The sequence below is a fragment of the Petaurus breviceps genome, unplaced genomic scaffold (genome assembly GCF_028583685.1).
Source record: "Petaurus breviceps papuanus isolate PSGF00001 unplaced genomic scaffold, PetGlider_PUasm1.0 185, whole genome shotgun sequence".
Lineage (NCBI taxonomy): Eukaryota > Metazoa > Chordata > Mammalia > Diprotodontia > Petauridae > Petaurus > Petaurus breviceps.
In genome coordinates, this window is record NW_027185797.1 from 19,218,436 (window position 1) to 19,244,438 (window position 26,003).

General features: G+C 41.7%; 1 protein-coding gene across 3 annotated transcripts in view; it reads right to left on the reverse strand.

Moving 5' to 3' along the window:
* The window catches only part of SLC4A7 (solute carrier family 4 member 7), a 133,481-nt gene extending 115,750 nt beyond the window's left edge, over positions 1 to 17,731 (reverse strand). For 2 of the 3 annotated variants that reach the window (XM_069088532.1, XM_069088528.1), the window contains exon 1: positions 17,595 to 17,730. In XM_069088532.1, coding sequence (XP_068944633.1) covers positions 17,595 to 17,642 — 48 coding nt within the window. In that variant the 5' untranslated portion in view covers positions 17,643 to 17,730. Of the gene's footprint in view, positions 1 to 17,594 lie in introns of all 3 variants that reach the window. The other variant, XM_069088534.1, reaches the window with a different exon arrangement.
* Positions 17,732 to 26,003: the final 8,272 nt, after the last annotated feature.

Here is a 26,003-nt window from a genome sequence, read left to right on the forward strand (position 1 = left end):
ACACACACACACACACACACACACACACACACACACACACACACACAAATAGAAATCCTGAAAATCAAAGGAAAGCTTAATAAAATTGAAAGTTGAAAAAAAATTAAACTAATAAATAAAACTAGGAGCTGGTTTTATGAAAAAATTAAACTACTGACTAGTTTGGTTTTTAAAAAAGAATACCAAATTACCAGTATCATAAATGAAAAGGGTGAATACACAACACAACCAATGAAGATAAAATTAAAATTATTAGGAGGTAGTCAGACCAACTATATAAAACTGCCCATTTAAGTGAAAAGGTGAATTTACAAAAATATTGCCCAAATTATGAGAAGAGGAAACAAAATGATTAAATGACCCTATCTTAGAAAAATACAAGTCATAAATGAGCTCCCTAAGAAAAAATTCCTAGGATCATATGGATTCATAAGCAAATTCTACCAAACATTTAAAGAATAATTAATTCCAATACTATAGAAGCTATTTGAAAAAAAACAGGTAAGGAAAGAATCCTACCAGATTCTTTTTATGCCACAAATATGGTTTTGTTTTGTTGGGGCATTTTTGATTTTTTGGAGGGGGAAGGTAGGGCAATTGGGATTAAGTGACTTGCCCAAGGTCACAAGGCTAGTTAAGTGTTAAGTGTCTGAGGCCAGATTTGAACTCAGGTCCTCCTGACTCCAGGGCCAGTGCTCTATTCACTACACCACCTAGCCACCCCCACAAATATGGTTTTGATACTTTATCAAGGGAAAACAAAAGCAAAGAAGGAAAATTGTAGACCAAGTTCACTAATGAATATTTTTGCAAAAATTTCAATAAAATATTGGAAAGGATATTACAACAATATATCACAAAGATGATATACTATAACCAGGCTGGATTTATACTAAGAATATTTATTCAATATTGGCAAAACTACTCACTATCAATTAACAAAAATTATATTATTTCGACAGATGCAGAAAAAGCTTGACAAAATGTAACTCCCATTCCTATTAAAAACACTAAAAAGCATAGAAATAAATGGAGGTTTTCTTAAAATGCTAAGTAGCAAATATTATGCATAATGGGAATAAACTGGAAGCCTTTCCAATAAGATCAGAGGTGAAGCAAAGATGTCCACTGTTACTATTATCATTCAAAATTGTACTAAAAATGCTAGCTGTAACAATAATACAAGAAAAAGAAACTGAAGGTAAAAACATAGGCAACAAGGAAACAAAACTATACTCTTTGCAGATAATATATTTAGAGAACCCACCTAGAGAGTCAACTGGAGCAGCTAGGTGGCACTACAATGGATAGAATGCTGGGTCTGGAGTCAGGAGGACCTGAGTTCAAATCCAGCCTCAGACACAACTTACTAACCATGTGACCCTGGGCAAGTCACTTAACCCCAAATTGCCCTGCCTTCCCCCGTCCAAAAAATAAAAAAGACAACACCAAATGGGGTCGCCTGAGGCAGATGCTACTGAAATAACTGGACAAAAGAGTCAACTAAAATACTAGCTGAAACAATTAACTGTAGCAAAGTTGAAGATATAAAATAAACCCACAAAAACATTAGTATTTCTATATATTACCAACAAAACCCAGCAGGAAGAGAAGGAGAAATTCCATTTAAAATAACTTCAGACAATATAAAATACTTGGTAATCTATTTGCCAGGATACACACAGGAACTCTATGAATACAATTATAAAAATCTCTTCACACAAATAAAGACAGATCTCAATAATTAGAGAAATATTGTTCCTTGGATAGACCACGCCAATATAATAAAAATGATACTACAACCTAAATGAATTTATTTATTCAATGCTATACCAAGCTACCTGTAATAAGAATGTAAATTTTAAAGATCTTCCCTGCCCCTAGGCTAATGTGCACCTGAAGCCTGGGGTGGGGGAGGCTTGTTTTTCAGTAGATACTTCTTGATTGGCCAGTGAGTCAATAAGGTTGTTACATTCTCTGAGCCAGGAGAAGGCTATATAAGCCCTGATGTGTAGCTTTGTTTTTGGGACTCACTTTGAGAAGTATTCTGTGATTTGATCTGAATTCTGGGAAGCCGTTGTTGAGAGTCCCCCGGCTTTGAAAAACCCAGAATGTGGAAACCCAGATGTTGACTGGGTATGGATGTAATGGTTGGACAGTTTGGAAATCTGTCTACTTGATGTTTCTGTCTTGATAATTATGCCTGTATACTTTGAGGTTCAGGGAGCTGACCTTTTCTCCTGAACAAGGTAAACGATATATGTCTGACTGATTAAAGTAAGCTTGTTAACCCATTTTGAGTGGCTTTCCTTTAACAAAGCAGATCCAAGAACCTGTGGTAGCTGCAAACCCTGAGGACGGGCTTGGGGTGCTTGCTGCTACACTACCATGGTAATAAAATTCATCTGGAGGAATAAAAGATCAAGAACATCAGGGAAATCAGTGAAAAAAAAATGAAAAGGAAGGTAAATCTAAATGCTAGATCTCAAACTATACTGTAAAGTAGTAATCATCAAAACAAACTTGTGCTGGATAAAAAATAAGAGTGGTTGATCAATGGAACCTATAAGGTACATAATAATCAGAAGCCAATTGAGCACACAAATCTAGTGTTTGATAAACCCAAAGACCCCAGTTATTGTGGCAAGAACACACTGACAAAAACTTCTAGAAAAACTGGCAGAAACTAGGCATAAACCAACATCTCCCACCACAAGATAAGTTCAAGTACATGATTTAGACAGAAGGGGTGATATAAGCAAATCAGGAAAACACGGGAAAAAAATGACCTGTCATCTATTTATGGGGAAAGGTTCATGACGAAACAAGACATAGAGAGGGTTCACAGGAAGAAAAATGGGTAATTTTGATTGCATAAAATTAAAATTTTTTGGCAGATAAAACCAATGCAGCTAAAATTAAAGCAGCAGGAAACTGGGGGTAAGGAGGGAATGTGTGGCAAATTTCTCTGATAAAGGTCTCATTTCAAATACATAGGGAAATTTATAAAAAAATAAAAGCCATTTCCCAGTTGATAAATGGTCAAAGGATATGAACAGGCATTTTTCAGAAACAGGATATGACTAATTAAAAAAATGTGTTTTGCATGCCTTCATATGTATAATGGATATTGTAGGTCTTGCTTTTTCTCAGTCATTGGGGAAGGAATGAAAGTAGAGAGAGAATTTGGAAGTGAAAATAAAAATAAAACTGATTTTTTAAAAAACTTAGCTACTTGAAAAATAAGAGGTGATAGCTACACTGTGCCTTCGTCAGACCATATCTGGACTACTGTGTTCAGTTCTGGGTACCACAGCTCAAAAACAACATTGATAAGCTACAGAACACACAGTGGAGGGCAACCTAGATGGTGAAGGGTTTTGAGTAGATATCATATACTATAAAGACCAAATGAATTATTATAAACCAGATTGTGTTTAACCTATAGAAGCAAAGACTCAGAGGGAACACAATCCAACTCAGGAATGTGATACATCTAACAGTCAAAAAAGCTAAAGCAGCCTTGAGATGGATTAATTTAGCTCCTAGGATTAAAGAAGTTAACAGTTCCTCTATTCTCTGCTATCATCAAACCTCAAATGGAGTTCTGTATTCAGTTCTGGGCACCTCAGTTTCCGGAGGTTATTGATAAACTGGAGATTTCCAAAGAAGAGGATCAGCTGAAAAAAACTGGAGATGTTACTAACCTGAAGAAAACTAATAAGAGACATTATAGCCATCTTCAAGTATGTGAAGGGTTGTCACGCAGAAGAGGAGATAGCGCTCTGCTTAGCCAAAGGGCAGAACCAGGATCAACAGGGAGAAGCTATAACAAGGGAAAGTGAGGCTTAACGTCAGTTAAAATTTCGTAATAACCAATGGCATGGATCAACTAGGAAGGAGGGGGGTTCCCCTTCACTGAAGGTTTTTAAGCAGAGACTCGGGTATCTACTTGTCAGATCTGTTACAGGGAAGATTCCTTTTCAGGTATAAGTTAAAATAAATGATAGCTGAGGTCCAGTGTAACTCTGAATTCTATTATTTCTTGAGCAAGCATTAGAGAGAACTTGATAAAACCACTGGGCTAGTGGTTTGAGTACGGCACCACCTGGTGGAGAAATAACATATCTTACCTTGGCCCCCCCTGTCCCATTTAATAAGATAGTATTTTGTGGTTTTTATTTAAACATCCCATATTTTCTTATTTGTAAATATGCTGTATGCCTCCAGTAGAATGTTTTATCACTGGGCAGTCTTAATTTTGCATTTTTATCACCAGTACTACTTAAAACTCTATGCAGGGCCAATAGTAGACACCCTGCCCTCTGTAAGCTTGAGAAGGGTGTCAGTGTGGGGCTCTTGCACTACAGCAGTGCCAAGTACCACACAGGACACCTATAACGTGTCACATCAGCCTATACTTGGGTCACATTTATACACCAGCACCTAGCATTTTTAACACTGGTATAGAGACTAATACTCCCAGACAAGAAAAACCCTTCTTCCAAATTCAGCTGGATACCTTTTCTGCAATATATAAACTTTAAGATTAGGGCGCCTAATGCACTGAGAGGTTGTAACCTACCCAGGATGGTGACAAAGCCAGCATGTGTCAAGGCCAAAACTTGAACTCAGGTCTTTCTAATTCCAAGGCCAGTTAGCTACAACATGCTGCCTCTGCACAAAGCAGTTACTTAATATAATGGTTGATTCATAACTGAAATGAGTCTTTAGTCTCACTGATATGATATATACTAACATCTAAACTAACTGAATTGAAATTATAAATTTGGTCAAAGAAATTTAATTAAGTCTCCTATAATAAACTGCATAAGAGCAAAGTGATATAACAAATGTAATCTGATGGGCAAGCATCCACTTATCAATTAGTACAGAAAACCAGCAGTCTTACATAACTAAATTAAGATAATTCCAACAAAACAAATAGTTCCAGATTCTAAGAGTAGAATCCTATATCCTTACAGAAGGTGCAATGTGAAAAGGGAACAGTGCGATGTGAAGAGGTGAGGAGGTCATCTAGCTGAGATGGCATAGCTGCTGGAACATGCAGGCCCCCAGCTCCCACACATCTACTCAAATAAAAACCTAAAAACAGCACCAAACTATCCCATGAGAAACTACAATTAAGTTACTTCATCCACCCCAGGACAGTACAACAAAACAGGTCTGATTGCTAGTGGGCAATGGGGAAAAGGAGTTGGCTAAAAAAGCCAATACAAGCAAACAAGACACAAGCCTCCCAGCACACCAAACAAGAGACACCTGTGACCTTGCTCCAGAGGCAGCAAACCCAAAGTGCACCCTCAAAAAAGCACCACGATGGTGCGAAACCCACAGAATGGACCTCAGAAATCACTGATAGGAACAGGGCTCAGACTAGGAAAGCTCAGGCCCAGGGGTTTACATTTCCCTGTACTTTGTCCTGAGATACCAGTGAGGGCCCCAAGATCTGGTGCTCTGAACCTCAAAGACCCCATGGGTATGATTCTAAACATGAGGCAGAGCCTGACATTGGCACCGAGCCCCAATTCAGGAACTAAGGCTGAAGTCAGGAGTAGAATCAAGATAAGGAATAACTACAGATCCAGAAATACCCAGAAATCCAAACTGGAAGAAGAAAATAACTCCATAACAACCACAGAGTCAAAGGGAAAAAAAAATTTTTCCATTCCATTCCACTAAAATGAATGAATTAAAAAGAAATTATAATAATGAAATAAAAGTTATGAATAAAAGAAATGAAAATATAACAGCTTAACACAAAATAGCAAAACAATCTTTCCCAAGTAATAGACCAAAGAGAAATCAATGAGTTCATGAAACCAATTTTAAAAGAAATCGGAAAGATTTTTTCAAAAATCAAACAAAATTAGAAAAGCAGAAAACTGGGGGGGAAATCTCTGCAGCAAAATTTGCTATAACAGTCTCATTTCTAAAAATTACAGGAAATGGAGCCCATCAATTGGGGAATATTTGAACACCTTATGGAAATATGAACATAATGGAATAACTGCTATTGTGCTGTAAGAAATAAGGGAATGGCTTCAGAAAAAACCTAGAAAGATTTATATGAAGCTGATGCAGAGTGAAGTGAGCATAACTAAGAGATTAATTTGTACAATAAAATCCCACCTTCTACAGGAAGCCCTTCCCTGGTGTACGCTATCTTGTTTACACAGTTATTTACAATCTTATGGTGACAGTTAATACAGTTCAATCCTATATTCTTTATCTATTTCTCAAATCTTTTCCCCCTTTGTCCCAATTCTGCTCATACTTTACCAAATATTAAATCTTGGCTACTCTCAGTTCCTATATATTAATGCTGCTATTGGAAGCCAAAAGTCATACAGCAGTGCCAGCTGAGCCCACTGTAAATTACTGTTAAACCAATCTTGATGGGCCTTCACCCCTCCGGAGCAAATCTGACTACTCCTTATTTGACTCTGCTGCACTCCCCTACAGCCACTGTTCCAAACTTCTTAACCTAAAGCCACCTTAGCACCCTCTCCCTGTGAACAAAGTACCTCACCTCTTACTTGAGAGGAAAAAGAGGTCATCTTCCAAATTGCCTCTTCTTCCCTATTCAATACCTCGAAACCCATCCATCATCCCCTTCTCCTGTCCAAGCCCAAAGCCCTCTACTTAAGTCCTTCATCTTCCTTTCCTGTTACTTTCTCTCCAAGCTTACCCCCTCATCTTCCCCCTCTCTTATCTTCACTCTATCTCGGGTAACTCTCCTGATGCCAACCAACATACCCAAGTCATCCTAATCCAGATTTTTTTATTCAACACACATAAAAAGCTTTCACTTGACCCTATCTTCTCAAACTATTCTCCTTAATGTTTTTTTTTTCTTCCTTTTCACAGTCAAACTCCTAGGATATACTATTTATACCCCGGTGCCTTCCCCTTCCTCATATCCAACTCACAGCAATCCCTTACAATCTGGCTACCAGCAATCTCTAAATTGCAAAATCCATTTCATACTTCTTGATCTGGTTGAAGTATGGGGATACTCTCAAGAGAAATAAGGCAATTTGGAGAAATTGATTTAGAAGCAAAGTAATTAAGTTTAAGATGCCTATATGGCATCCAGGTAGAAATTACCACCAGGAAGTTAACATGGGTCTGAAATTTAGGAAGAAAGCCAGGGCTTTTGGGTCAATGAATCTGAGCACAAACGAGAGATGTTTTATCTTCTGTCTCTGAACCTTTGCACTGGCTGATTCCCATACCTAGAATGTCTGCAGCCCTCATGACCTTGTCTTTGAATTCCTGGTTTCCTTTCAAACTTAACTCAAATGCCAATTTCTGTGGGCTTTTCCCAATCTCTCCAACGGTTAGAACCTTCCTCTCTAAGGTTTACTTTCCACTGACTATTTATATACATGTTCTCTCCCCTATTAGAAATAGAAAACAAGCTCCTTGAGAGCAAGGGCTGTTTATATATACGGTAAGTGTTTAATAAATGCTTGCTAATTGACCACTCTCTTTTGTCTTCTTTAGGACTCTGCTTTCTCCCAGTTGTCCTTTACTTAAATAATCATTTCCCTTCTCAAATTCCTTGGCTAGATCATCAGTCATGACTCAACCCCCTAACTAGGAGGGTCAAATAATCAAAAAACATTTATTAAAGTTTTTACTATGTGTCAGGCAGGGTGTTAAGTGCTGAGGATATAAATGTTTAAAGAAAAAAAAGAGGCCTTCCCCTCAAGGTCACTGCTACCCCCCAATCCTGACCTGGACCTCCTCTCTTCTCTAATTTTTCCTGTGACCTCATTTATCTCTCTACTCTTTTATTTTCAGAGGCATAAACCCATAAGCCCTGGCTTGCTTCCCAAGCTTCAGACCCACATTACCAACTGTCTGGTGGACATCTCCACGTAGGTATCTCGAACTTGATGTGACCAAAAGAAAACCCACTGCCTTCCTCCTGGACTAAGTCCTCCTCCAAAGTGCCTCTGTTCTGTTGAGGGCATCCCCAGTATTCCAGGTAAATGGAACCTCCTCTCACCCACATCTCACCCTCCAAATCGAATCGGCTTCAACTTTTTTTTTTTATTCTATTGCCACAGCATCTCCCCCAGACACTACCTTAGTTCAAAGCCTTCTTTACCAAATTCTGACCACAGCTGACTCATTAGACTCCTGGTTTCCAGACTGTCCCTCTCCAATCGATCTTCCAAAGGGCCAACTCTCAGCATGTCCTCATTGTGCCCCAGAAACTTCAAAAGCCCGATTTCTGGGATAAAATACGAACTCCTCTGCCCAGCATCAAAACGGCATAGTTCCAGCCAACCTTCCTAGACTCATTTCACAATACTCGCCTTTACATACTCTATATTGTACCAATAAATGTCACACTTGATTCCTGAACCAATTTCTTACTCCCAACAAAAGACAGACCAATTAGTCTGGGGACTCGAGACCATGGTTGAGTCCTGTACTGACAGTCAATCCCGAGCGCCAAACAGGGAAGTGAAGAGTGCTCTTGGTGGTCATACTACTAGGGACAAAAAGCCAAAAAGGAAAAAAAGTTAACAGGCAAACAATGGAAGTGCACTGTTGCACTGGCAGGCAACTCTGCTTGCGGAGTGCCCACCTCCTCACGGAGGAAGCAGAGCAGACAAGGAAGTCAAGAAGGCCCTGAACTACTGAATCAGAGCTCGGAAAGCCATTTCATACCCAGAGATGAACTGTCCACCATGGAGGACAAACCCTCCATTTCTGGAGGAAGCCTCTGCTGTTCTGGGACTGTTAACATGGTTATTTTTTTTTCCTGGTATCAAGCCTGAAGACCTCCAGTCACTGCTCCTGTCCTGGGACAAGCCCTCTACAGGGCATGCCTAAGTCATCCCTCTACTACATGACAATCCTTCAAACATAGCGATCATGTGCTCCCCTCCTCGCAAACCTTCTCTTCTCCAAGCTAAACATACCTTGTTCTCTTCAATCAATCTTCATATTTCTTGAATTATTAAGATACAAATATTAAAGCAACAAAAACAAAAATGTATGAGCAGGAAGTCATATCCAACACCTAAGTACTTTTTATTTCTTAAACAAAAAAAAAAAGGAAATAGCACCATCTATTGGACATAAATGTCTCATTTATACTATAATGATTATAAATAAAATGTAAGGCATTCTCCAATTCTTGTCATTTTCACTTTATTTTGTCCTGGTATTTAGGAAACTATGACAACACTGTGTTTCAGGAGGTGGAAATTACACAAATGTTAAAATTCAGTAACTGAACACATTGTTACACTGTGTCATATATCTGAAATGCAAAAAAAAAAAGATGTCAAAAACAATCCAATCACTATGGTCACTTTCAATGCATAGTGTTTATTTAGTTGGGTACAATTTCATGTTACTGACAGAAGAAATTAAGTAATTTGATTTCATGTTCACCACCTTTCTCAGCCACTAAAAAAGCACAGGGAAGTAAAATTCCTTCTTCCCATAATCAACATAAAGATAAGAGACCAAAGACAGATAGAGCATATTATATCCATGCTGTGGGGAAAATAGCTTTGGTAGAGGAGCTAGCTCAGAAATAAGAGGTTCTATTATTTACTAAGTTGACAAAATAACATTAACCAATTCATTAATAGCCTATTAGAAATAAAAGGCTATTTAAAACATTATCTTGGTGTCACAACATAAAGCTTCCTACATTTAAAAGTTGATGGAAGATAAGTTTTTTTCAGTTAATGTACCCAGACACAAATCAAGTTCCCCCAGTATTTCAGAAGTAAACCAGGCCTTAGAAATAAGAAAAAAAAAAGGCATTCTTTAGAATACTAACCTTGTATTGATAAAGCTACCTGCATCCCTCCCAAAACAGGCATGGGGTTTCACAGCAGAAATACTCCTCCAGAAAAGAAACCACACCCAGTGAGGAAGTGGTCTAGCAGCCCTTGGGCATCAGACAATTGAGGGGTGACACAGCTGGCAGTCCAGAAGAAAGGTGAGGCATGTGGGACAACAGGTCCAGAAAGCCCCACTGAGCAACCTGACTAGCATTTCCATTTTGCTGAGGGGAGCACCATGACAGAAGGGAGAAGAAAGGACAGGGTATGCAGTGGTAGCTGAATAAGCCTCATGTTTGCTGTGGGAAATTTTTTGTACCTATGGTTCTAACAATGCCATCTTAGTAAATGCCTTAGTTTTAAGCTACTTGTGTCTATTGGCTAATTATTAAAGGTCAATCCATTGGATAGGGCTGTGAGTGATGGTTTTAAGAGAGTGGAGGGACATGGTACACTGAAAGGAGGGAAAGGAATTCCCACTGGGAGGACCCCAGAATAGTCCCTGCACAGGAAGGCCTCCATCCAGACTAGGTTCACTAAAAGGAAGGCCAACAGAACAAACAAGGCAAATGAGATAATCCAGGCACCTTCGGAATTCTGTATAATGTTGGCTATTGTTCTCTTTTTCCCACAGTTCAGATGTTAAGTGTGGTGGCCCACCCACCCCAATACCCAAATCAATAAAAATGCCTATTGTATTTCACTAGTCTCAGCCCTACCCACCCACACAGTGAACCAGAATTGCCCAGGTTGGGCCCCATTACAAATACACCCCCACACACCTCAGCCAAGTTGGAAAGAAAGCAGCCCCCAGGACTGACTGAAGCAAAACCCTTGGCCAAAGGTGAGTACTGGGGAGCCAGTCTTCTACCTTCAGGCCATACAATTAGTAATGACCCAACCCAGGATCTGGATGGTAGGGAAAAACCTGGAAGGAAAAAATGTCCTATCCACTGAGGTGGCGATAGCGGCCACTGATGTGGTCAATAATGAGGCCGGCTAATATTCTTCAGCTAGATGGAATCCACAGGAAGCTGAAGCAGAGGGCCCAACTACATTTCAGCTTTTAGGGATGCACATCTATGTACCTATAAAATCACAACCTGAAATTCTGTTTTTAGCTAAATAGCCTTTTTCTCACTTGCTGCTGAAGTCTTTTTTCCTTACCCTGTTTCGCAGATCCCAGAGCCTCTCCTAAGCTTGACTGGGCTCCTGGGTATCACCTAACTTCCTCTGGGCACCATCACTGCCTCTGACTTCAAGATCAACACCCTAGGGAACTAGCCTTCCTTGGTTTCCAACTCAGGTACCCCCACTTTTCTATTCTTGCAGTTCAAAGTTGGTCATCAGCTTCTGCTTGGTCTGTACTCAGCAGCCTGGATCTGAGAGTCTAGGATGAAACCTCCCTCTTCAAAACAAGATTTGGGATATTAAAGTAGATCACAGTGATGTAAATTTAAAGACTTCCAAAGAAAGGTCAGCAATAAGGAATGCAAAAAGTCACAGCCCCAGCCTACAGCTCCCACTAACAAGAGTTCTTATCAAATCAAATGAAGCGATATACACATGAAACCATGACCATTATTATTCTAATACCTAGTCTTATTTTTATTGTAAATTCTTGAAAATAAGGAAGTAAAGGCTAAATAAATGTGTAAGAACAACAGGTTATACTGCAAAATTACAATAATGTTTAAAATGCTTACTTCTATAACCAAAGCTTCAGATTCACTTTTACACAAATATTTCTCAATCTAGGCAAAGTTTTTTCACATATTTAGAATTCAGGATCTCTGATAAACGTTTAAGTCAAGTGAGAATACAGATGTTAAAAATCAATAAAAATGAGCACCTGTTTTCAAATACCTGAAATATTCATTCATAAAAATTGTCCTCAATCTCCCCCCATCGTTCTTTATTCTATACCCCACCCCACCAGTCTAAACCCCAGGATAGAAAGGTCAGCACATTCATAATCTGCAAACTCATAATTTCCAAAGGTCGAATGCACTCCAAGCTCCAAGTTAAGCACATTATGTGATTCAGATGTTCACTCTACTGATACAAGTGTATCAGCAACTTTTGTCTTGATGTGGTGCCTTTATGACATAACAGATTAGGAGATTCGCACGTATCAGAATAGCTTTTAATAGCCATCTGTGCTAATCACCCCTGAAACACCAATCAAATATTAAGGGAGTCTGTCTGTCACTGAATAGAAGATGTGCATTTTCTTAACAAGTTTTCTAAATAACTTTTAAATTATTAAAATTAAACAAATCACACCATTGAATTTGAGCATTATGAAAGAGGAAAGACTCCACACAGTTAACAGCTCATGTGCCAGATCAATAAATCATTCTTTCAGTGTCGTTAACATCAAACAACATGCATCATTCATTAGAACCACCAGGAACACCAACCAGTTTCATAAAGTTAGCTTTCTGCCCCAGGTCTTTCTATATATGATGAAGTTTGAAGGAAGAAAAAGAAAAATCACTGGACCCTGAGCAAAGAGTACTAACCATGACTCTGAACCTTCCAGCAAACTACAAAGGAGAAGTAACCACTTTTTAACAAAAAATAACTTCTAATTACACAGTGACATCTTTAAAAAAAAACACACAAAAAAAATTATCATTTCAAATGTTAAGATGCAGCCAGGAAAACAGTTCCAAAGCATCAATAGAGAGCTGGTAAGAAAGAAAAACTGCTAAGAAGAACAATATTCAATAAATAATGTAGGAATTCCAAGAGAAATAGCAGAAATGCAATCACGGGGATTCTACCGATTTTTATATACATTGTAAGAACTGACATATGAGACATCAAATATATAAACAAAATAAAAGGTCAACCATATAGCTAGAGTAAAATAGGTAGAGAGAAGGCCTTAGTGTTACACTGGCACTAAAAATTATTTTTCAAATAGAAAGAAGAAAGATTCCAGTATACTGAGTAGATCTTGTTGGGGAGATTTACAGAAAAACCTGGTCAAGAATCACATGGGATGAGAAGGCATGAAAGGTTTTAACTGTACAGTTAACTAGGATACAGAGTCTCCACACCTATAGATCAAGGATTCAGAGTATCCCTTATTCAACAAACATCTGTTAAGTACCTACAATTCACAAGGCCCAGCACTGGATCTCCCACCCTTCAAAGGCCCTTTCCTCAAGGAGCTTACTAAAATTAGACTAATTTTATAAAATTTCTAACTTATAGAATGAATTATGTAGAACATTAATTCATCTTATAAGATAAGAAACAATGAATTCAAAGAAATTTTCAAAACAGAACACAACCCACCTCAGATATAATCAACTAGGGAGTAGTTATTTCCAGCATACCTCTATTCGAACAAAAGGAGAGAAGAGCAAGGTTCTTGGAGCTGTAAGTGTAGATCAGGAGACCATCAAACAGGGGAGAAATTCTTATGGTCTGAAGTTGAAAAGGGCTGCATTAGAAGGAGAGAAGAACTCAAAACCAAGAAAGTACCACAAAGTGCTTTAAAAAAAAAAGCTTGTGCAAATGTTAAGTGAGTAACACAGGATCCAGACAACTGACAACTCCCAATAATCAAGATATTACTTCTATAATACACTATATAGACTACGGATCTAAAATGAAATCCCTTTGAGAGGAGGAAGATATATATATATATATATATACACATACACATAGGTATGCACTGAAAAATAACACCAATGTACATGAACAGATTAAGATTAAAGTGTAGCCTACACTGAAAACTAATAAACAAAGAAATCTTAAAACTCTTCACCAAAATTTTTCAACCAAAAACCAAATAAACGAGCATTTATTAAGTGCCCACCACATATAAGGAAATGGATACACAAAGACAAAAGGGGGTAGGGTTGGTTTTTAACCAAACACTTTTCTACCATTAGCATGAAAACCAATTCCCTTTATCTATACATGCGGTCTGCTACCAACTTTTTGGAGGAATACGCCGCTTTCACAAAGCAGAAATTCTTAGATGTCATCTAGTCATTTTTCCTCAACTGAAAAACGTTTAGAATAAATCATGATCTAATAAAAAGTGCTGTCATTATATCCTTCTTTTAGGCCCAATGGGATAAAGTATAAAGATAATTACTTCAAAGCAAAGAACCAGAGAAAACATACTAACTTTTCTTCATATCCTCCCAGAAGGCACTTCACACAACTGCAAAAGCACAGAGTGTGGGCCTCGCACAAATGAGAATTTTCAAAAATATCTTCGTTTTTCAAAGTCCCCCATGCAGAGATTATATCCGATGCAGATTCAATCCAATCTAAAAGTCTAGATCACCCCACCTTAGGAGAGATCACCTACAGAGCATAAACGACTTGAGAAGAGGAACTGTGCTCTTTGCTCTTAAACTTGGTATTCCAATTCCTTGTATATGGCAGGCACTGAATAAAATGTTTGAACTGAAATGTGACAGGAGAATTAATAAACATTCCTGGAGTCAAAAAAAAAAAAAGAGAGAAGAAAATTACACCACCACACTGAGCCTGAAACATAAAGAAATTCAGGAATAAGCTGTCTATAAGACTCATGAGAAAGACCAATAATTCTTAAAAATTAAAAGAAGTAGTTTATAGAATTCTTAAAAATTAAACAAAATAGTGTATTGTTAGCACTTGGTGAGTTGATTAATTTTTCAATAATATCTGTTGTCACCTTCCAGATTTAGGTTTCACACATCCCTTTGGCACTTCTGAAAAAAAGACTTCTAAAAGGAGTGATTGCAGAATCAAGAACATCAAGTTAGTTGTGTGCCTAGATTAACTAGTGATCTGAACAAACAACTTGGTAGAGAAAAGGGATGAGCATCTTCACCCTAGAATGTAAGGCAATTATAATGGACCTCCTAAACCCAAACTCTAACCTAAAAAACAGAACGCACAATTATCTTTGTTGGAGGAAATGGGAATCTGTTTTGAATAAAATGTCCACATTACAGCTTATCTACACCAGCACACTAGCACTAGAATAAATGTAAAATTCAAGACTAACCTTGGCTGCAACTTAATTAATAAAAGTACCAAAAACACTGGCTTTCTGGGAAGTGAACTATGAGTGGATAAAATGATGGTTCTGGCCTGGTCTAATCTTGGCTCTTCCTTTAGGTTAACATCCCCTTTTTCTTTATTGGTTAACAACATGACCATCTGCTATTTAGAATGAAAGCTTATTAACAGTAAGAATTCCAAACACAGCCTCATACTAAGGCCCCAATAGGTCCTTTTTAAAAAGGTGTTTGATGTAGTCAATGTACTCCTAAAATATCTCCCCAAATTGTAAACCTCAAGTAATCCTTCAATGAAAAAAAAAAAATCACTGCACAACAGGTAAAAATTTCATTGCTACCTTCTTTTATGTAGGAAAATACTTCTATTTCATCCCAAGATTAAAAAAAAAAAAACTCATTCAAAAAGTGAACTATTTGTCCTATAAAGCTCTTCGATCCTTATGAAATTTAAAGTACCAACAAAAAAAAATTAGCAGCTACAAAAGATGCTGTCAAATGAGTAAGAGTAACATTAAAGTCAGAAGTCACTTTCTGTTCAAGGAAACAATAACTCTGAAACACCTGGTTTTCTTTTTATTTTGCCAGTTATATATCCTATTTAATTTAAATATCATATTTGTGGCAAAACATAAGACGGGGCAGGAAAGAGGAAGCTCGCCACCTCATTACAGGATGTTGACAAACACATCTGTGGGCCAAGCACCCTGACTAGTCCTAGAATACTTTTCCTCCTAACAGCCCTAAGAGGTAGGCAACACTTTATACTAATTGTTCCCCTTTTACAGATGAGGCCATTAATGTTAAGAGGGGCTGAATAACACTCTCATCAGCTAGTAAAATTGGAGACTGAGACCTGAATCATCTTTCCACCTCACAACAGAATTCCCCAAAGCCACAGAATTGTAATAAACTATAAGAATAAGAAATAAAATAGCTGAATTTTCATAACCTACCCTTTTTCAAAAGAAAATCCCCACATACTATAAACATGTCTACCACACCAATCAGTTCTTCAATCCACATCAATCTTTTTCCACCTCCATCTGGAGAGGATTCTCTTTCTCTCTTTATTCTATACAGCCTAAGACAAGCAAGGATAAGCATAATTAGCAGAGTCCTCCCATATTTGTCTTGCCACACCACCTATATAATCATTTGTGAAATATCAAACAGAAATTTTTATTTTAAAGACCAGGAAGCCAATTCATTTTTGACAATGCACCATCTGATACAAAAAAAAAAAATTCTTGATCTGAGGTGATTTCTCCCTACTCTGAATTCCTACAGCAACTATTTTCTGCATAATGAATCTAGCAATTAATCGTAACTGCCTTGACACCTTTTCTACAGATGTGTTTTGCTGCCTAACTTTGTACATGTGTGCTTTGTCTCTGAGAAGATGGTCAATTCCTTCGGCACAGGCACTGTCTCATGTCTTCTGTGGACATAGCAGGTGTCCAAAAATGCGTTAGCTAGATTTGGTCAGTGAAAAAAAAAAAAAAAGAATTCATAAAAAGAATTCCTAGGTTTTCTCTCACTTTCTCTATCACTTCTGACAATATGAACAGCAGCATCTACTTTCCATCCATCGGGCTAATCTAACCAAAACTTCAATCTTTTTGTGACTGTGCTGGCAACTGTTTCTGCCCCGAACGTTTGTTTACCTGCATCACTCGGCCCGCATGCAGTCTGAGACTCGCTTTTTCCTTCTTTTACTGAGAGTTCATGGGGTAGAGGCTTGGACCAGCCCCGGGAAGGCTGACTACGAGGACCTAAGCAGAACGACTTCTGTTCCTACGGCACAGGGCTCCTGCGGCCAGCGCGCGGCCGGGGGCGCAGCCTCGGGGGACAAGCCGGACTGGCCGGCGTGCGGGCAGCCCGCACCTCTCGGACTCTATCGGCCTGACCCCGCCGGACGCCCGGGCAGGGCCGGGAGGGTCTCTGCCATCATTTGGGGCTGGCAGGTGCTGCGCGGCACGGAGCCCCCCCCCCCCCCCGGGACCCACTTCGGAATGCGCCCCGCCTCCCCCCACGCCGTCCCTCTCGCGCGTGTCCCGGCCCGGGAGAAGCCCCCACTTGGCCGGCTACGGAAAGCACACGACCCCGGCGCTGCCTCGGCCGGACCCCCGACCCCCGCGGGCCGCGGGCACGTCGCCAAGTCTCCGTTTCCCCGGGGTGTGTTCAGGCGGCCCGGGCGGTGCATGACAGCCTGGGCAGCGACCGCGTCAGACCCCCCGGGGGCAGGAGGAGGATGGGACGGGCGTCCCGAGCCCCCGAGGGCCGGGGCACAGCTTTGGGGCCGGCCCGCGCCTCCCCGGGGGCAGGAAGTCGGGGTCACAGGAGGCCACGAGGAGCCCACCTGAGGGCGGGGCCGGGACACTCGCGCCCCCTGCCCGCTCACGCCCACGTGTCCGGGCCACGAAGGCCCACGACCCCCGGGCAGGGGCACATGCGGGCGCCGCCGTGGCCGGCCGGGCACCCCGGGGGCGGACAGCCGCGCCGGCTGGTCCGGGGACCCGGGCTCGGGCAGGGGCCGGGATGGGGATGCGGGCCCGCCCCGCCCCGCCACGCCGGCCGGCTGGGCCGCCCCACACAAAGGGGCCGGGGCGGGCGGCGGGGCCGAGCCTTTGTGTGGCGGGCTGCCGGCGGCCCGGGGCGGGGGGGCGGGAGGCGGGGAGGGGGCTATCGGGGTGGGGGGGGGGGTCGTTACCCGGGTCAGCAGCGGCCGCATCTGCTCCCCGGCCCCGTCCGCCTCCATGGCCGGCCCGCCGGCCCGCGAGCCGCCTCGCCTCGCTATCTCCGCCGCCGCTGCCGCTGACGAGACCGCGGGGGACGCGGACGAACGTTCGTCCGAGCGCGGGCGCGGGGCGCGGGGGCGCGGGGGGCGGGGGCGCGCGCGAGGGCGGCGGCGGGCGGCGGGCTCCCCGCGGCGGCGGCTGTGGCAGCGGAGGTCTCGAGGATAGCTCAGGGAGGGGGAGGAGGGAGGCCACCGACTGGGGCTAACGTGTGCGGAGCTCCAGGGATGAAGGCGGGGCCCCCCCCCGGGGGGGGGGGGGGGGGCGGGGCCTGGCGGCGATGACGCGGCCGCCAGCCCCGCCCCCAACGCGCCTCCGGTCCGTTGGGGCTCGGGGCTGGAGAGCCCGAGACCGACCCTGCGGCCCCTAGTCGAGCGCCGAGAAACGGGACGGACGTGCGGACCAGCCAATGGCAGCCGCCGGCGAGGACGAGGCCGCCCCGCCTCCGGCCCCGCCCCCTCGGGAGACTGCAATTGATTTGGGGACCAGGTGTTGGAGTCGGAATCTCGGAGGCGGCTGGGCTGGGGTTGGAACGCGCTCCCCCAAGTGTGCGCCCCCCCACTTCCCCCTCCTCTACCCCCCAGCACCTGGGGAAGCGAGCTGGGCGGGGGCCTCCGCGGGCCGGCTGCTCCCGGGGGTGCACGCGGGGACTGGGACCACCGAGCCCGAGCCTTCCGCAGGAGGCCTCCCCCCTGACATACACTGACTCCGAATGTACCCCCGGGCTGGCACCACAGGGCGGCTGGAGCCCTATGATCCCCTCGAATGGCAGGCGCCCCCCACGGTTTAGGGGGTCCCGCTGGCAGGTCTGATGCCCATTGGATCGTAGATGCAGAGCTGGGAGCGACCCCCTCATTTTTGTAGAGGTCGCACAGGTCCTGATTTGAATTTGAATTCAATTGAATTTGAATCCAGGTCCTGGGACTCTTAAATAGAGAGCTCTTTCACTTGGACCAGACTTCTGAGCAGGAAGAAGGAAGCGGTAGTTGAGTCACCAGAAAAAGGAAAAAGCAGTTAGTTGCTTCTAAGTTTCTACTAGCTGAGTGAGTCTACTGTTCGACACTGAAGAGGCTTCTAGGCTTAGATCCCTCTACTGCAAAAATTACCCAGATCGCTTTACCTCTTGAGGCTGGGTGTATAGTATTATCTCCACGAAAGATGTGAAAAGAAGAACAATCTCTAACCATCTTTAAGGCTCGAATTGGAAAACCAGTAAGGACTAGGTGATAAGGTTTTCAGAAGGTCAAGCCCTATATCATTCTTTTTTTCCATCCCCAAAATGATAAAAACACTTTCTTGAAATAAAACATCTTGGAGCAACTAAAATTGCATAACATCCGTTCCATTTGCTAGATAAAGAATGAAGATTAAAACCCCCAAATGTACCGATTGCAAACTTCTCATGACACAGAATGAATAGCCTGTATTCTAATGTAATTTAACCTGGGATCTACTTAAGTTAAACACTAGGAAATATATAAACTAATCATTTTAATGGTGATATGGTCAAGGCCTATGGCTGGTGGAAGGTTTAACCACTATCTGATATAAAATGAATGTTTTCCCTGTTCCTTCCAATTAGAAAAAAAAAAAGATTATCTGCACTGTATAATAAAAAATTCTGAAGGAAGTAGCAAGCAAGATAGAATTCTAATGAACAGAGAAACTAAAGGAAGTTTTCTTTTCCGGGTAGAACCAGACTTCTAATCATCCTTAAAGAGGTATTTACCTGGGGTAGGGCAATTAACTTCCTGAACCTTAGTTTTCTTATCTCTTAAATGGATGCATGGGCAGCACCTGCCTCCCAAGGGTGTGGAGAGGATCAGAAGAGATAACTTATGTCCAGTACTTTTAATTTAATGTAGGTGTGGGAGACCAAATACAAATTAGGTGAAGCAGCTCCCAAGGAGTAATCCAAGTATCTGACGTTATTTCTGTCCACTTTTTTTCTACCTTATAAAGTAAAATTTGATTTACTGTATTTTATCTTTGAGGAATACACATATCTGATGAGCGATTTGTTTATTCTGAGGGTTTAATGAGTTGCATATTGTTCCAAAAAGCACAAGCTGACCCTTCACTGACTGTCTACTTGAGGGTATTCTCCCCACAAAGTTCCTGCTTAAAAAAAAAAAATCCTACCTGACACGGAAAGAATAATGACCAACTGTAATATGCAGTAAATGGCTGTACCTGTGGGGACACTGATAGACACACCATGATGGCCACAGAAGGCTAGCATCCCCTTTCAATGCTATATACATTAACACCTAGAAGGAACTGAGCATATCCTTGCTGAACTGAACTCAATTCCAGAATTGTTGCATTCTTGGTTAAGATAAATATTATACAACGTATCTAAACTTAGCCAAGCTTTGTAAAACATTAAAATAATTGCGACAGTTCGATCTCCCATACAGAGCTGGACTCTGGAGATCAGAGTCTAGTGGTTGTGTTTTGTCCATTCTCAAAGAGGATCATGATATCAGGGAGATGATGTCGTGACCTACAATTGACTGATTTGAGGGAGGGTTGTGCAGAGTCACCAGCCTCACTTTCTCCTCCAGAGCCCTCTGGGTGCAGCGGCCAGATATCCATCAGGACTGGAGATGGCCCAGGATGTGAGAGAATTTGACCCTTTTAAGTTAAGATCTTTCCAGGTTCTCACTTTGAGTGAGCTAATGCCCATTCAGTGAATAGGCCTTTTTAAAAAGTGAGTCAGGTGATGATCTACTGAGCTCAGGAGGCCTTAGCCCTTGCCCATTCCTGAGAGGGGAAAGAGGAAAAGAGGTCCCAGGAGATGACCCCTGGAGACCCCAGCATCTGGCTACACTTTTCATAAGGTCATAGATTTAGAACTGGAGAGAACCTTAGAGACCATTTTAATCCAGGGGTGGGGAACATGTAGCCCTCTACATCCTCAAGTGCAGCCCTTTGGCTGACTCCAAACTTCACAGAAGTGGCCACTGATTTGGTCCAATACCATCATTCTGCAGAGAAGAAAATTTGAGGCAGGTCCAGAAAGGCACATGTTGTTCTGACTCTCCATGACCCCATTTGGAGTTTTCTTGGCAAAGATACTGGAATGGTTTACCATTTCCTTAATCCAGAAGATTTTACAGATGAGGAAACCGAGGCAAACAGGGTTAAAGGACTTACCCATTATTATACAGCTAGTGTCTGGGGCTGAATTTGAACTCAGGTCTTTCTGACTCCAGACCTGGCACTTTTTTCCACTGGGCCACCTAGGCATATAGTAGGGGCTTAATAAATGTTTATTGAATTGAATCGAAGAGGTGAAGTGATTTCACCATGTTTACTTAGTAACTGATAGAAACAGAATTGGAATCCAGGCCCTCAACTCCCAGTAGAGCACTCACTTTACTGTACCCCATTGTTCCACAAAGCTCTTGTAGAAATTACCACTGGGAGATTTGGCCCAGTGATCTATAGGCATTTGATTTTAGGGAACAAGAAAGGGCCCACTGTCCCTCAAAGTGCCTTCTAGAGTAGCTAATCCTGAAAATTCAATAAATAGACATTAAAAATATTTGTTTTATCTACATGGACAGAGGTTGTTTCTGCACTAGGTGTTTTCTATAACAGTGGTGGCAAACTCAAATGAGGATCCCTGTGGGGGCATGTGGTCTTAGAAAACCACATATTGTGGAAAAGTGTTTAATGTGATTGTACATGTATAACCTCTGTCAGATTACTTGGTATCTTGGGGAGGGGAAGGAAGAGGGAAGGAGGAAAAATTTGGAACTCAAAATCTTACAAAAATTAATGTTAAAAAATAATAAAAATAAAAGGGAAGCTTGAACAAAAAAAACCCACATATTAATATTTTCTATGTAAAGTGCTTTGCAAACCTTAATATGTTATATAAACACCAGCTGTTATTATTATTATTCTATACCCAATAAAATCACACACAAAAATTATAAATAAGACGTAAAATGGAAAAGGTACACAAATGCATGCTAACACATATATGCACATATATGGCTGTCCTTTCCTCTAAGCAAGTTTTTTGAAAAATATAGTCTTCTTGGGGTGGTCGGGATCAAAAAATCAGCAGATAGGAGAAAGGAACAGGAAGAGGGCCACCAGCATGGGGGTGGAGAGCCTGAGGCCTCCAAGTCACATGTGGCCCCTTAGGTGCTCAAGTGTGGCCCTTTGAAGGAATCTAAACAGATTTGTATTCTGTCAAAGGGCTGCACTTGAGGACTTTGAATTCAACCTAGGCTGCAGTTCAAAGTTTATGATAATAATTAGTGTTTATGGACCATCCTCAAGCATCATTTCAAAGAGGTTAGGTCACAATGGGAACATAAGATGTTGTATTCAGAGTGCTGGACCACAAAAAAAGAAAAAAGACCTAGATTTGAGTCCCCAAGTCTCAGCTTTTATGACTCTTATGCAGGTCACCTAACCTCAAAAAGCCTTGGTTTCTTTATCTGTACAATGGGGAAATATTCCTTGTTCAGCCTACCTTGGTTAAGAAAGCAACTGGTAAAGTGTTATATAAGTGTGTGTGAGCTATTATTACATATAATATACATTATATGTGTATCATATACACATATATACATACATAATGTATATACACTAATCATCCCCACAACAGAAAAACTATAACCGACTATACAGGATGTTAATCAGTCAGTAAACATTTATGTTCATCTCCCTAAACTATAATATGTATTGACATGGAAATGCTCAGAAAACCTTTTTTAGAATGAAAAACTTTCAGGGCAGTTAGGTGGCACAGTGAATAGATCACCAGCCCTGGACTCAGGAGGAGATGAGTTCAAATCCAGCCATAGACACGACACACTAGTTGGGTGGGTTGACCTTGGGCAAGTCAGTTAACTCCAATTGCCTTGCCTTCCCCAAAAAAATGAATGAAAAATTTCCTTTGCTCTACTAGACCTGTGGCCCCTTGCTTAGTAGGAGATGGAAGAATGAATGTCTCTAATGTTACAACCTTCCCTTTCTTTGGCTATCAATGTCACTACATTCTGAATGCAGTCAAAACCAAATTAAAATGGAATTGGGAAATATTTAGTAAATTAAATAGAAATACAATAGAATAAAGTTAATGGGTTGTTTTCTAGGTCAGCTTGTGATCCCAAGGATCCTCATGTGCGGTTTCATGAGTCCTATCCCCTCCTTTTATTTAAGTCTGACAATACTGGGCTACCCCACAAGCCGTAGCCAGGGCACAAGTTCAAAGCTGAGAGCTAAGGAATCACGTGTGGTTTATCAACCTGCTCTGCAATGAGAGTAGATCCTGACTCACCTGGCCCAAAAGCATACAGCTAATAAAGGTCTCTCCACTCCACTGCAATCCTCTCTCAAAAACAGGAATTTTTTTTTTCTGTATTTGTGTTCTGTTGTTTAAATCTAAAATAATTTTTTAGAAGGGGGGGTGCATAGCTAGATGGTTCAGTGTATAGAGTACCAACTCTGGAGTCGGGAGGACCTGAGTTCAAATCCAGCTCAGACACTTGTCACTCACTGTGTGACCTTGGGAAAGTCACTTAACCCTGACTGCTTCACCTTCCCCGTCCAAAAAAAAAAAAAAAAAAACCCAAAAAACAGGAATTTTGTGAAAAAATCAGTGACAGTTTTGGCTAATGTAGAGGACAATCTCAATTAGTGAAAGTATAGATTTTTTTTATTAGTTGTTGCTTCACCATAGTTTAGAGCCAGAGAGTTCAAATACAGGCTCTGCTATTTGCTACCCAAGAGAAAGGGAGTTTTAGTGCAAGTTACCTAGATAATTACCTTGGACAAGTCACCTCCCTTGCACTGGGGGCCTCAATCTCCTCGTCTTTATGAGGCAGTTGGACTAGAAAATGGCCTCTGGGGTTCCTTCCTTCTAGAACTAAGAACCCTAATTCAAACTAGGCCAACAAAGGCTCATGGAACCTATAAGAGGCCAGTTTCAGTAAACTGAGCAGAGGAATTTATAATTGTTACTCAAGTGTTTATTTGCAAATAATCATTCTTGGTGGCTTGGTAGGAGGGGACTTAGAGTTAGGAAAACCTGAATTGAATCCTCCCTCAAACAATCTGACCTGAGACACTTACTATGCTTAACCTCTGTCTACCTTAGGTTTTTCCTGTCTAAAATTCAGATAATAGCAGCTACCTCCCAAGGTGATTGTGAGTAACAAAAGAGATAATAATTGCAGAATGCACTGCGAGCCTTAAGGCTCAGTGTAAATGCTAGCTTTTGTCTTCTCAAGGGCTTGAGAGTTCTTGAAAATTATTTGTTCTCAGGTATTTTAAGCCTTTCCCAATGATCTTGCTTTTCTTAGTACTTCTGGGAAACTGGGGCATGGATTTACTTAAGGAAGTTAAACTTTAATTCGATTTTTCTGTATCCCAAATTTGGGATACTTCTTACACATCTGGCATGACCGGCAGTCCTAGCAAGTCGATGAGGAATGACTAGAAAACCTTGGCAAGGTCTTCATCCCCAAGGGAAGAATGTTCTTCTTTCTGGGGAGAGTGCTCCCTGAGCCAGTGAATGTTTTGCAAAGGCAGACAAGACAGCCCTTTCTTTGTCACTTTTAATATCCTGAAAGCATCACAGAGATTGAGCAAAGAGAAATTGATACTGTCTTCCTTACACCCCTCACTGCCAAGCTAAGGCTCCCAGTCAGCTAAGCCTTGGAGTAAGCTCAGTGTACCCTACATGGTGGCATTTCAGGCTTTGCGTAGGCAATCCTAAATACCTGGCAGATATTTCCTCCTCACCTCCACCCCCAGAATCCCTAGCTTCCTTAAAGTCCTGGCTCTGGTGGCACCTGGAACTGGGTGCCTTTCCCTGATGCCTTTTGATGTGAGTGTTGCCTGGCACTCATTATCTGGTAAATGCAGTTCCCCTCCAAAACTCCCCAGCAGAATGTAAACTCCTAAGGGCAGGGTGTGGTTTGGGTTTTTTGTCTTTGCATCCTCTGGGCCTGATAAATTGGTGGTGATTGTTAGCAGAACCTAAATGCATTGATGACAGTAACAAAACAGAACCAGGAAGGAGTATAGAACCAGTCCTGGGCAGCTCATTATAGCCATTTTCCAGAGGAGAAAACTAAGATCACCTCAGCTGCCCCCCCCCCCAAAAAAAGGTGAGAAGGCTTACCTAAGGGCATAGGCCTAATGAGTGGAAGGGTCTGGACCAGATTTCAGACCTGTAGACCTTCCTTCTTCAAGCTAGTGTTCTTTTCATTGGATTACAGTCTTTCATTGAAGGAGTCAAAGAGGAAGGGGAGAGGGGAAGGAAGGAATGATGTAATACTACAAACCAAAGCCCTATCTGGTCAAAGTAATCATCTCCTTAATCCGTGTTAAAACATTGAGAATGAAGAATAAAGGAAATGGTCCAAACCACTGAGGTCAAAGAGGTGACTTAATATGGTATTACCAAGAGGCCATCCTGGAGCTGAGGGGCTTGAATACTGCCTCTAAGTCACTGCCCCCCTCAGAACCTCAGCTGTCTCCTTTGTAAAATGTGGAAAATACTTGTGTTAACTACTTGACAGAGCTGTCATGTAGAGAAATCATGTGTGTAAAGCAACGGGCAAAGTTGAAGTGCTATAGAAATTCATTATTATTGTTATTACTATTTTACTCAGATGTCTGAGGGGAAGGGGGTTCTTAGTACAAGCTACCCAGAGGATTGCCTAAATTCCACCTTACTTGATAAGCATGGTACCACTTTTGGAAATGTGGTTAGGCAATTTGTTGGTGTTGGGTCATTTCAGTTGTGTCTGACTTTAGTCATTTCAGTCACCTCTGATCTTGGTGACCCCATTTGGAGTTTTCTTGGCAAAGATACTGGAGTGGTTTGCCATTTCCTTTTCCAATTCATTTCACAGATGAGGAAATTGAGACAAAAAGGGTGAAGTGACTTGCCCAAGTTCACACAACTAGTAAGTATCTGAGGCCATATTTGAATTCAGATCTTCCTACCTCAGGCCCAGAGCTCCATCTACTGCACCCCTAGCTGCCCAGGCAATTTTTAGATGGTGTTTAAAAAAATGTACCTATAACGACCATTTGGCTTTTTCTACTGCCTGTGTTTCATATACTTTCAAGGGTTGCACACCATTCTTTAGAACTGTGTTTTAGAAAACAGTTTCCCTACACACACACACACACACACACAACCATCCCACCTTCTCAATGAAATAATGGTCACAAGTATGGCGAAGGTCATGTGCCCTGGCCATGGCATTCAGCAAGTGAGATCAATGCAGCTTCTGATGCCAGGTCCTGTCTCCTGACTCCTAGTTCAGTGGATTTTCCCCCTG